Genomic DNA, 13912 nt, shown 5'->3' with positions numbered 1-13912 from the left:
CACATCAGGGCTTATATAGCCTTCTCCTGGCTCAGAGAATGTAACAAAATTTTGGACCCACTGGCCAATCAAAAAGTATCAACTGAAAAACAAGCCTCCCACCCCAGACTCCAGGTGCACTTTAGTCTAGAGGCAGGGAAGATCTTTAAACCTGCATTTCCATTACACCACCCCTAAGCAATTGGGGTTAAATAACTTGCTCAAGGTTACACGGCCAGGTGTTTCTGGGTGGGTGCTAAGTGTCTGAGCCCGGGATTCCATCTCCAGGTCATCCCCACACTCGAGCTGGTGCTCTTACTTGCTGTGCTACCTGGCTGCCCCCATATCTCTTATTTCTGTTCCCTCAGTGTCTTTATCTGTAATAATTTCAGTATAGACAACAAATTCTAAGGGGTAAGACCACTAGTATTATTTTCATGGATGCTAGAGAAATGATGTCCCCAAAAGAACTGTATTACATTAAAATAAAACTGAGCCAAGATATAAAAAGCTTTTCAGTAACTTTGGGTTTGTGAACTCCTTATCTGCTTATACTTCATAAAATTATTATTTTTCCATTAATATAGTTTATCAAGTTATTCCTGCTTCGAGATCTATCAGTGATAGACATAAAAATAAACACATAAACATAAACCATGTATATTATTATACCATGTACTTTACAATTGAACTAAAGAATATTCCTTATATTTTAGTGACTACAAACTTCTCCAGGGACAAGGCCTTACCTCTTTTATATATCTTTTCATACTAGTTTGTTGCATGGTTACAAGGCATGGATTGCAGTAGTTTCTTTTTCTTTTTAAAAATTTATTTGTTTAGTATTTTATTTTTCCCCAATTTACATGTTAAAACAATTTTAAGCATTTTTTAAGAAACTTTGAATTCCAAATTCTCTCCCTTTCTCAGTCCCCACCCAACCCCCTTTTTGAGAAGGCAAGCAATTCAGTATAGGTTATACATGTGAAGTCATAACCAAAAAATTCCATAATAGTCATGTTGTGAAAGAAAACATAGACCAAAAAAAATCAAGAAAAATGAAGAAAGTTAAAAAAAAAGTATGCTTCAATCTATATTCAGACACCATCAGTTCTTTCTCTAGGGATGGATAGCATTTTTCATCATAAATCCTTCAGAGTTGTCTTAGACTATTGTATTGCTAAGGAGGTAAATCATTCACAGCTGACATGCTAATCTTACAATATTGCTGTTACTTTGTACACAGTACATTTCACTTTGCATCAGCTCATGTAAGTCCAGGTTTTTTATGAGAGCATCATGCTCATTTCTTATAGCACATATCATTCCATCATAATCACATACCACAATTTATCCATCCATTCCCCTATATTGGTAGGTGTCCCCCTAGTTTCCAGTTCTTTGCCACCAGAAAAGAGCTGCTATGGATATTTTTACACATGTGGGTTCTTTTCCTTTTTGTTTTTTATCTCTTGGGATACAAACCTAGTAGTGGTATTGTTAGGTCAAAGTGTATGCATGATTTTATTGCCCTATTCCACCAACAGTACATTAGTGGTCTCATTTTTCCCACATCCCCCCTAACATTTGTCATTTTCCTTTTCTGTCCTATTAGCCAATCTAATAGGTATGAGGTGGTACCTTAAAATTGTTTTAATTTGCATTTCTTCATTCAGTAGTGAATTAGAGCATTTTTTCATATGGCTGTAGATAGCTTTGATTACTTTATCTGAAAACTTCATATCTTTTGATCATTTATCAGTTGGGGAATGGCTCTTGCTTTTATAAATATGACACATTTCTCTATGTTTGTGAAATGATGCCTTCATCAGAGAAACTTCAAAAAAAATTTTCAGTTACTTTTTTTTGGTTGTTTTTGTTTTTAATGAGACATTTGGGGTTAAGTGACTTGCCCAGGGTCATACAGCTAGTAGGTGTCAAGTGTCTTGTCAGAGGCCAGATTTGAACTCAGGTCATCCTGACTTCAGAGCTGGTACTCTCTCCACTATGCCACCTAGCTGCCCCCACAGTTACTTTTGCTAAATGTATTTACCTCCATCCTATTTTCCCTCTCCCTGTTTATTCTGTTTTCTTTCACTCTGTCCCTCAAAAGTATTTTGCTTCTGACTACCCCCTCCCCCAATCTGCTCTCCCTTCTGTTTCCCCCTTCCCTATCCTCTTCCCCTCCTATCTTCCTGTAGGGTAAGATAGATTTATCTGCTGAGTCGAGTATATGTTATTTCCTCTTTGAACCAGTTCTGATGAGAGTAACGTTCATTCAATCCCCATCTCCCCCATCTTCCCTTCCAGCTTTTTCTATCCTCTTTTATGTGAAATAATTTACCCCATTTTCCCAGTATATTCTTCTTTCACCCCTTAATTTTAATTTTTTAGATATCATCCCTTCGTATCTACCTCACACCTGTGCCCTCTATATATACTCCTATCTGCTTTAATAATGAGAAAGTTCTTAGGAGTTACAATTCTTTTCCCATGTAGGGATGTAAACAGTTTAATCTTAAGTCCCTTATGATTTCCCTTTGTTCTTTATCTTTTTATGGTTTTCTTTAGTCTTGTATTTGAAAGTCAGATTTTCTATTCAATTCTTGTCTTTTCATCAAGAATGCTTGAAAGTTCTCTATTTCATTGAATGTCCATTTTTTCCCCCAAAAGATTATACTTAGTTTTGTTGGGTAGGTAATTCTTTGTTGTACTCCTAGCTCTTTTGCCCTTTGGAATGTTGTGTATTTCAAGACCTCCAGTCATTTAATGTTGTGTTATCCTGACTGTGGCTCCAGGATACTTGAATTGTTTCTTTCTGGTTGCCTGCAGTATTTCCTCCTTGACTTAGGAGCTCTGTAATTTGGCTATAATATTCCTGGGAGAGTTTTCATTTTGGGATCTCTTTCAGGAGGTAATTGGTGTATTCTTTCAATTTCTGTTTTAATCTCTGGTTCTAGAATAGCAGAGCAGTTTTCCTTGATAATTTCTTGAAAGATCGTATCTAGTCTCTTTTTTGATCATGGTTTTCAGGTTGTCCAATAATTTATCTCTCTTGGATCTGTTTTCCAGGTCACTTGTTTTTCTAATGAGATATTGTACATCGTCTTCTAGGAATTTTTTCATTTGATTTTGTTTTATGGTTTCTTGGTTTCTCATAGTCATTTGCTCAATTCTAATTCCCCCCCCCCCTTTTGGAGGGCAATTGGGGTTAAGTAATTTGCCCAAGGTTACACGGCTAGTTTTTTTGTGTGGGTGTTAAGTGTCTGAGGTCAGAACCGAACTCAGGTCCTCCTGACTCCTGGGCCAACAGTTTACTCACTGCGCCACCTAGCCGCCCCTTCAATTCTAATTTTTAAGGAATTATTTTCTTCAGGGAACTTTTGTACTTCCTTTTCCATTTGGTCAATTCTACTTTTTAAGGAGTTTTGTTCATTGAATATTTATGGCTTTTTTTTTTTTTCCATTTAGCCAACTCTGCTTTTTAAGGTGTTCTTTTCTTTTCTTTTTTTTTTCTCTTTTTTATTTTTTAGTTTACATCATTCATTTCCACAAGATTTTGAGTTACAAATTTTCTCCCCATTTTTCCCTACCCACCACCCCAAAACAGCAATCCCACTGAATATTCCCTCCCCCAATCTGCTTTCTCCCAGATCTTCCCCCATCCCCCTCTGACTTTCCAGTAGGGCGTGGTGGATCTCTATGCCCCAGTGCCTGTATATTTCATTTCCCAGTTACATGTAAAATAATAATAATAATTATATATGTATATATTTTTAAAACATATTATTTTAAAATTTTGAATTCAAGATTCTTTCCCTTCCTCCCTCGTCACCCACCCTCAGTGGGAAGATAAGCAATTCAATATAGGTTGTACATGTGTAGGTATGCAAAACATTTCCATAGTGGATATATTGTGAAACTCTCTATATTTCCATCCTATCCCACACCCCACTTGTTCTATTCTCTACTTTGATCCTGTCCCTTTTCAAAAGTGGGTGCTTCCAACTCCCTCTCCCCCCCCCCCCGTAAGGTCTTATTTTCAATCAGTATTTTTTTCGTGTCTTTATTAAACTGTTGACTCATTTTTCATCATTTTCTTGCATCTCTCTCATTTCTTAATTTTTCCTCTTCCTCTGTTAGATTTGATTTTCAAAATCTTTTTTTGAGCTCTTCCATGGCCTAAAACCAATTCAAATTTTTCTTGGAGGATTTGGATGTAGGAGCTTTGACTTTATATTTTTTTTTTTTTTTTGCTTTTTGGGGGGCAGTTGGGGTTAAGTGACTTGCCCAAGGTCACAAGGCTAGTTTTTGTGTTAAGTGTCTGAGGCCAGATTTGAACTGAAGTCCTTCTGACTCCAGGGCTGGTGCTCTATTCACTGTGCCACCTATCCACCCTGACTTTATCTTCTTGATGTATATTTTGTCCCCATCGTAACTTTCTGTGGTCAGAATTTTTTTTGTTTGCTCATTTTCCCAGCTTATTAGTTGACTTAACTCTATTAAATTAGGGCTCTGATTCCAGAGTGGAAGGTGCACTCTCTCAAGCTTCAAGTTTTTTTGTGTAGCTGTTTTCAGAGATATTTCTAGAGACTTTTAAGTTTTGTTTTTCTAAGGTGGTGTTTACTACTTACCTGGCCTGTGCTCTAGTCAGCGAATGATCACAAGCACTATTTTTTTGCACTGAAATTGTGAGGAGGGTCCCTGATCCGAGTATGGACAAAGCAACAGAGTCCTTCTTCCTTAGTACTAGCAAAGAGACCCCTGTAATCTCATTCTGAACAGTTATTCGACCTCCTTACTGTCTGTTGCCTGAGAACTCCAGAAGCAGCTGCTGCTGATTTAGTTGCTCCCAAGGTCTGCTCCTGGTTTGCTGTGGCAGGGGTTGTGCTGGGATTCCCCAAGGTGCTGCCTGTTCTGGACTGTGCTCCACTCTCACTCAGGTGTGACAGACCTTTCCTGCTGACCTTTTAAGTTGTCTTTGGTGTCTTTGGACTGAGAGGTCTGGAAATGGCCACAGCTACCAGTGCTTCAGTCACTCTGAGGCCTGCTTCAGGTCTGCTAGGGCCTAGTGCATATTGGTGTAACCTGTGCAGAACTGAGCTCCTCTCTTACCCTGGTGCAGCAGACCTTTCTTGCTGACTTTCTAAGTTATCTTGGGCTGGAAAATTGTTTCAGTTCATCTTTTTTGTGGGTTCTGCGGGTCTAGAATTTGTTTAGAGTCATCATTTAAAGGTATTTGGAGAGATTTGGGGAGAGTTCTAGTGATTCCCTGCCTTTACTCTGTCATATTGGCTCTGTCTCTCTGTATCCTAACATGATCATCTTGAGAATTTGTGGTTTTATTCTTAATTAAAGTGCCATGAGGACTGGATCAATTTTGTGTTCTAACACAGACATTTTAATGTTGTGGTACCCCAATTTTGTGTTTACATCCCCTAAGTCTTTTCCTTCTAATAGGAGATCAGCCTTGTGGAAGAAATATAAAATACAATTCCAGCTTTCCAGGAGCTTACAGTGGCAAATACCACAAGATAGGATAGGATATGTAACTGCAATGTAACGAGAATGTACAAACCAGATAGTGCTAAACGTTGTTTGCTATAGGAATTTGGGAAATCATTGGGAATAGTTGGGAGGGGAGGGGGTTTGGGAGTAAGGTTGGCCTTGAAGGATATATAGAATTGGGGGGGGGGTGCATTTCATTTTGGGAGAATGATTAAAAGCCTTCCTGGAAAGAATCTTGGTTGGGGAAGGGGAGGATCAGAAGAACTGGATTCCTGTCTTACCTCTGCCTCTCATATGATTTTGTCAGGCCATTTACCTCTCCAGGCCTTGGGGTTTTTTCCTTTTCATTTATAATATGAGACCATTGGACTAGATTTGTTCTAAGTTTGATTGTGATATTGGGATTCTGTGGATGTGAGGATGATCGTAGTCTGTTTAAGGAGGAATAGAATAGTGGAAAAGAAGGTTGGAGAAGCAGAATGCTGTATGGTTATAGAGGAAGACTAAAGAAATAGGCTGTTGCAGTAACACGAGATTTGAAACAATGACAGTCTGGATGAGGTGGGCAGTATTGGAATGAAGAAGGAAAGATGATGTTTTAAAATGAGAAGTATGTACTCCTACTTTGAGTTGTTAGCAGTATGCTTCGAACTAAATACTAAACCTTATTTGTGTAGCATGAAAAGTCATACATCATGCTCATCATTAACCAAATTTTTCCCTATACCTTTGCTTTTATCTTACATCTGAATTCTACATAAAAGTGTACCACTTTATAACAATTCACATTTATTTAGTATTTAGTAGTTTACAAAGCATTTTCCTCGCAACTACTTATGAGGTAGGTGGCATATGCATTACATTTTATAATACAGATAATGCAGCTGAGGCTCAGAAATGAAATGTCTTGGCCTGTATCTCATGATTAATAAGAAATGGGAATTGGACACCAGGTGATCTAACTCCTGGTCCTGGTGTTTTCCTTCTTCATTGTGCTGTTGCCTCTCCTTTATTTTTCCTCTAATCAAATGCTTATTATTGTTTTTGTTTAATGGTTTCTCCAAGAATGTACAACAGCATTCTTTCACTTCTAAGTTTCATTTCACAACAAAAATCAAATGACTCTTCTTTCGTAGTAACCGTAGAAAAACAAGTGAAATTAAGTTAGGATCATTGAACTGAGATTTTCCTAAAGAAAATTGAATGAGAACCCTGAACTCATGTTTCCAAAGTTGAAGATGCAAAAAGAAATGTTAAATGAACCACAATTTTTCATTAACTAGAACCACTAACCTTAGTATTAAATGGGAGAATTTTTATATTAAATTTTTTCTTTAAGAAGTAAACATTTTACTAAAAGCAGCATTTAATGTCAGTATATTGAACTCATCTTGCTTTATGCTAAAAATTGTAATTAACAGTTCCACCAGCCATCTATGTAGATTAGATTTTGCATCATCTAATATCTTTCTTTTTAAGATTGTGCAGTTTGAGGCTTTATGGAATAAAGATATGGTAGCAGGTTGTCATTTTTCTTTACAGGCATTGGCAGGAAACAGTAAGATTTCTGTCAATGACTTTATCATTAAAGCTTCAGCTTTGGCATGTTTGAAAGTACCTGAAGCTAATTCTTCTTGGATGGACACAGTTATAAGGCAGTAAGTATATCATTATTGAGGTAAGCTATTAAATACTAAGTACTAAGTGCCTAATATGTCCATCATTGTGTTAGTTAATATAGGGCCAGGGAAAAAATAGAAACAGAAGAGATTTTCTTCCCTGGACGAATGTCTGGTGGTGAAAATAATATATACATATGAAACAATTGAAAGCAGTACAATAGTATTTGGTTGAATGTTTGTGTTACAAACTCTTAGTGTTCAGAACAAGGAGAAAATGTTGTATAAATGTTTACATACAGTTGGTGGCACAGTGGATAGACCTCTGGACCTGGAGTCAGGAAGACTTGAATTCAGAGTGCCCTGGACAAGTCACTTAACCTCAGTTTGTCTGTGTTTCCTGACCTATAAAATGGGAATAAAATAGTAGCTGCGTCCCATAGGATTGTTATGAGGATGAAGTGAGATAATATTTGCAAAAAGTGATTTAACACAGTGCCTGGCTCATAGTAGGTGCTATATAAATGCTTATTCCATTCCTTACCCTTCCGATACCCTGATGTCAGGGTCAGAAAACTTGGACTCTTTAAGGCCCAGCTGCATACCATTTAATAACTGTGTTGTTGGGCAGATCACTTTGTTCTGTTAACCCAGTTTTCAGAAGCAACAATGTAGTACAAATGAGAGCACTATAACATAGCCTCTGTTTTTTTTTTCTTTACTTGCCCACCTCTTACTAGGTGCCTGAGACCTAGGATAGAGGCTAAATACCTTGTTTGTTTGACAAATAGGCCCTGAATGACTACTGAAGATACTTCTCACATGTTTGATACCACAAAGAGAAAAGGCCAATATGGAATCTGTGAAGTCTTTTTCTATCTTTACTTTTAGCCAGTATGACTAAGCTGGAGAATCACTAGGTTAGTAGTTTTAGGAGGTGTGGTATTGTGGAAAGACTGGTTCATATCCTGACTTTGACATTTACTAGTTGTATGACCTTGAGCGTATAACTTAACCACAATGAGCCTTTGTTTCTAAAACTGGGGGTGATATTTGCATTATCTACCTTACCAGGTTGTTTTGTGGAAAATTTAACGTGCTAAATTCAAACAGTGTGGACTCCTGGGAAGTTAAGAGGAATTTACACACCAGTTCGATGTCCAATAGAGGTCTTCTGAATCAAGATTTTGGGCTAACTGGGAGTCAGAGATTGAGCTACAATTAACATGATTTTTGTAGATAGTCGGTACAGCTCAGCTTGATCTTTTCATCTAAACCTGCAGACATAGATAGCAGTTAATCATAGTTAATAGTGAAGGACAGCAAATATTTTTACATATATGCACATGTATTTGTTGTTTCCAGTTCCAAAATCTTCAAAATGTCTTTATTTTGTGTCATGAATCCCTTTGGCAGTCTGGTAAAGGCTACTGTTCTTGGACTAATATATAAAACATACAAATTACAAAGGAAACCAATTGTATTGATATTTTCAAAATATTTTTTTAGAAAAGATCACAGATGAGCCCCTGGTCTTTAGAATAAAGTTCAAACTCCTTAGCCTGAGTATTTGAAGTACTCTACAATCTGACCTTAGTTTGCTTTTCTAGATGGAATATCCCATCTTTTGCCAAATTGATTTCCTTGTTTTATCTTGTGTTTCTCCGGATTTGTCCCATTCCCTCTTCCAAACCTGAGAATACTCACTCTCTGTGATAATCCTTGGTTGGATGGGAATCCTTAGTGATTAGGCCTAGGTCAGATAACATAATAGAACCTCACAGGGTAATAGAATTTGAGGGTCAGAAGGGACCTCAGTAGCCATTTGATCTAGTCCATACATAAATGGTATCCTTCACTATAATGTATTTAGCAATTCAGCCTCTGCTTGAAGTGGAGGGATCCCACCACCTCTCAAGGGCACCCATCCCCAATACTTTTGGACCTCCTAAGTGGAGCCTTTCCTAATCATTTCAGCCAGATGTGATTTCTCTCCTCAGAACTCCTTCAGTATTTTAATTATGAAACACTTCACATAAAAGTGCTGTGTAAATTTCAGCTGTAATTAAGACTACTTCTTAAACCCTTTTTGAAAAAATGTCCTTTACACAAAAGAAATACATAATAACTGCCGATTATTCAGGTTATGTTTCCTTTTTATTCTTTTCCAAACAGAAATCATGTTGTTGATGTTAGTGTTGCAGTCAGTACTCCTTCTGGACTTATCACACCTATTGTATTTAATGCACATATAAAAGGACTGGAATCCATTGCTAATGATGTAGTTTCCTTAGCAACCAAAGCACGAGAGGGTAAACTTCAGCCACATGAATTCCAGGTAAATAATTTACTTATTTTATGTTGACTTTAAAAATATTAAAACTTTTTCTTGCCTGTTGATTCTGCCACTTGCTATTATGATGAACATGTTGAAGACAAAGTGAAATTCTGAATTTTGTATTGTAGGAAATTAAATAAACATTATTTCAACTTGTGTACACAGGTAGTTTTCACAACATCTTATTACACTAAATAGAATGATTACAAATTTCAGTTTGAGCATAACTGAAATGGAACAATGGTTGGTTGTAATTGGCATTTAAAGTTCATGAAACTTAATAATGCCCATTACAAATAACTGTACAAAATGGATAACAAAAATAACTGGCTAACTTAAAATAAAAAAGGAATCATCTTTGTGTAACTTTAAATGTCATCTTTAAATGGAACATGTGCATTTTCTGAAGTATTAAAAAATTCCTGGATAGTTGTAAAACAAAAAATTAGGCTTTGTAACAATTACCTATATATGTAATCTAATTACATTACCTGTTAATGTAATAATTTACATATTTGAAGGAATAAATTAAAGCATTTTCTAATGCTATATTTTTTCTTTTCTTTGTTAGGGTGGTACTTTTACCATCTCAAATTTAGGTATGTTTGGGATTAAGAATTTCTCAGCCATTATTAATCCACCTCAGGCATGTATTTTGGCAGTTGGTGCTTCAGAGAATAGGCTGGTTCCAGCAGATAATGAAAAAGGGTAAGTGCTATGTGGGAAAAAATAGTTGCTAAACTATTAGACCATTTTTTAATACTCCACTTTTACAGTCCAGATTGATATTATTTTTTTTTTACATCAGAACAAGGTAAGTAAAATTAGAAGAAATTGTTTGGGGGCAGAGATTGTCTTTATCATACTTAGATGTAGCAAACTATAAATTCCCTATTGAAAATTGTATTCTTTCTTGGATGTTAAAGGACTACACTTAAGCTGTCTGATCTATCTTTTCAAGCAGTTAATTTAGGGGAGGGAGGGATTTGCCACAGTTAATAGCATTATTACTTATGGGAAAGATTTTAACTTCTGGGATACTTAAGATCTGGAAATCTAATGACTGCTTTCGGAGTACTTGATTTGTTTGTTTTTTCCTTAGATTTGATGTAGCCAGCATGATGTCTGTTACACTCAGCTGTGACCATCGGGTTGTGGATGGAGCAGTTGGAGCTCAGTGGCTTGCGGAGTTCAAGAAATACCTTGAAAAGCCTATCACTATGCTGTTATAACTACTTTAAGCAGTTTCTACTCTATCCCAGTCACATTGGTTATTCTTAGTAAGATATTTATATGTGTCAGTTAAACAAAGATGGTTCCTTTTTTATTTTAAGTTAGCCAGTTATTTTTGTTATCCATTTTGTACAGTTAAGTTATTTGTAATGGCATTATTGAGTTTCATGAACTTTAAATGCCAATTACAACCAACCATTGTGCAAACTTTTAATAAATATGCATTCAAATTCTGTGTGCTCTCAAGTCAAAAGACACATGGCCTCCAACCCCTTCCATAGTTGGCATTTCCATTGGGAAATACAGTCAAGTAACTATTTTGCGGGTGGGGGGGGTAGGGAATTAAAATTCCAACTTCTTTGGAATTTAAGTTGTATTTAGTTTTCTCAGCTACATGATCCCTATCAACGATAAAACAGCAACTTCTTTTTTACTTTTCTAAAAAAATCAGACCATCTAGTTGACTGTTTTCTTTTACACTTTTCTATGAAATTTGATGTAAACAGTTACTTCCCATCTTGTAATGAAGGACACAGCATGAAATATAAGCAGACTTCTTTGTAGAACTGAAATGAAAAGTCAGAATTTCACGCTTGCCATTGATAACTTGCATTCATCGGACTGTTACAGCTGTAGGAGTAAAGGCCTCCTATTGCAAGAGTAATTGGTTGTTTTTTGTAAGTAAACTCTCAAATGGTTTCCACACTCATGCAGTTTTGGAAGACCTCACCAAATAATATTGTTAATGTACATATGTAAAATGCTGGTCATTTATGTTGGACATTTGCCAAAATCCATTCTTTGTCATGGCCAACCTGAAAGAATAAGAATAAGATATAGAGATAGTAGTGAAACATTGTAGATGGTTTTTAAAATGGAGACAAAAGATGGGACATGTGGTCAATGATTCTACTAGGAAGGGAAAAAAATATTGTACCATTTTGAGTTGTCGAGTAAAATAAGAATGTACTAAAAGCCCTCTGAAGAGAATTGTGTCTCATGGTGGGGTGGGCAAGTAAATACTTTATGAAATTTTACCCCATTTGGTTATAGTTTGCTTTATTTTGGAGGGGCGTTGGGGTCACGTACAGGATAATTGAAAATAATTGGAAAACATCTCAATTCCAAGCTTTCTTTTGAATCACTATGTTTTAATAATTTTTTGGAATTGTTAATGACTATTTAAAATAAATCTGACCAGTGCTTCCTTGTGTGTGTAGTATGTGGACCTAGCCCCAGTTACTTTGAGCCACAGAAGTTCACTTTCTCATTGTTCGACATTTTTATAAGTGTCTGAGCAGATAGTTATGTGGTACACATGTACAACTAACAGACACTCCATTCTATTGTTATGATTCACCCTGATGTACAGTTATGAAAATGTAATCCTGGAAACTAACCTGACCTTCCTGGTAATAAGTGATACTAGCTTGAATTGAAAGTTATATAGGAGGAAATAACTCATTACAAGGGACCATTGTCAGAATGAGCCAGATTGGGTGCAGGTTTGTCAAACTATTCTTTAAAGATATTTTATTCTGTTGCTATTGCTTAAGGCTCTGTACTTCCCTTGTAAAATGAACAAAAACCCAGAGGGTTGCATATTAATAAAAATGACTTTATTCTGAGTTATGGTAATTGATCTGGAACGTTTGATACAATCTATTTTCTTATCCCATGCTGAAAAAAGTAAAGTAGGGATAGTGTTCTTTAAGATGAGTGTTAAAAAATTAAAGTAAATTATGCATTTTTAATGTGTCTGGTTTAATTTTTGATATTTCAATATTCTGGCATTGGCTTTAATAGGAATTTCTGAAAGCTATTATAGACTAATAGAGAAACCTCTTTATCTAGAAATTTTGAGTTAACAGAAATAGATTGGGTAGTGAATGTTTTATGTAACATGAAGCTGCAGGCTTAAGGAACATTTCATTGAAAATATCATTAGATGGTGACAGTGCCAAAATGAGTGTGGTCTTAGATATTTTTAATGCCGAGACAAAACATAAGACAGAAAATTCTGAAAACTGTGAAGGCCTTTATTAGGGCAGCATGGATGTCATGAAAACTAAACAGTATGTGAGTATTTATCTGATAGTTTCTAGAAGACATGGGAAAAATCAGATCTGCCTTAACTGGATTTTACTTTATTAGATAAATTAAAAAAATATTTTCCAATTCTAAGAACAGTAGATGTCAGGGAGATTGACTTAGCTTTTAGTGTAAAGTGTTGTACTAGGCATTGAAGGGTAAGACTACTCTCAAGATCAAATGAGATGTTAAAGCATTTGGAAATAGCAATACATAAATCTTGGGCATCTCTACTTCATTACTTGGGTATAGATAGTAGTAATTTCACAATAGGCCACATCTTTACTATCACATAATTGAATTAAAGATGTAGAGATAGAAGTTTCCATTGTGCTTACTGTTTGGTTTCTTAAAAGAATCAACAAACTTGATTTGGTAAAGCAAAAACACTACCCTAAATGCTCTTAGCATCACAGGTTTGGATCGGGAAGGGATCTCCAAGATCCCCTAGTCCAGACCTTTCATTTTATAGATTAAGAAACAGGTTTGAGAAGTGACCTGCCTAAAGTTACATGCAAAGCCTGCATTTGATCCCAGGACCTCTGAATGACTCTTCAAAAATGCCTTCCGTCATTAACTTCAGGTTAAAGATGCTTGCTAAAGACATTTACTACTGTAACAATGGCTGTCAAGTGCAGAGGATTCTTTATGAATAGAATGATGAGGTCCTATAGATCACTGGTTATCAAACTCAAATAGAAAAGACTACAGGAGCAGCTAGGTGGCACAGTGAATAGAGCACTGGCCCTGGGGTCAGGACAACCTGAGTTCAAATTTGGCCTCAGACACTTGATACTAGCCATGTGACCTTGGGCAAGTCACTTAACCCCAATTGCCCTGCCTTCCCCCCCTCCAAAAAGCAAAAAAAATAATACTAAATGACATAAGGCTCCCTTCCAGGCCATATACTGACTTAGAAAATCACATTAACAGTTATGTTCTAATGTATATTTTGTTAAGTAGTTCCCAATTGCATTTTAGTCATCTTCTGGTCACCCTGGACATCCGTTTGACACCACTTCCCTAGATAAGTGATAGTTGCTTTAAGCTATAGAACACTCCTGGAGGAGATACAGAATCACTTAAAAGTTTGGCCTGATTAGCCACAGTGCTCACTGGATGAAATATGCCTATTAATTGGACT

At 36.3% G+C, this 13912-nt stretch overlaps 1 protein-coding gene across 1 annotated transcript in view; it reads left to right on the top strand.

The window, feature by feature from the left end:
* The window catches only part of DLAT (dihydrolipoamide S-acetyltransferase), a 26847-nt gene extending 14416 nt beyond the window's left edge, over nucleotides 1–12431 (top strand). The window contains exons 11-14 of the mRNA XM_069080373.1: nucleotides 7030–7145; nucleotides 9282–9444; nucleotides 10016–10152; nucleotides 10547–12431. Coding sequence (XP_068936474.1) covers nucleotides 7030–7145; nucleotides 9282–9444; nucleotides 10016–10152; nucleotides 10547–10676 — 546 coding nt within the window. The 3' untranslated portion in view covers nucleotides 10677–12431. The remainder of the gene's footprint in view (nucleotides 1–7029; nucleotides 7146–9281; nucleotides 9445–10015; nucleotides 10153–10546) is intronic.
* The last annotated feature ends 1481 nt before the right edge of the window (nucleotides 12432–13912 follow it).

The sequence above is a fragment of the Petaurus breviceps genome, unplaced genomic scaffold (genome assembly GCF_028583685.1).
Source record: "Petaurus breviceps papuanus isolate PSGF00001 unplaced genomic scaffold, PetGlider_PUasm1.0 91133, whole genome shotgun sequence".
Classification (NCBI taxonomy): Eukaryota; Metazoa; Chordata; class Mammalia; order Diprotodontia; family Petauridae; genus Petaurus; species Petaurus breviceps.
This window is presented reverse-complemented; position numbering and strand designations above follow the sequence as displayed.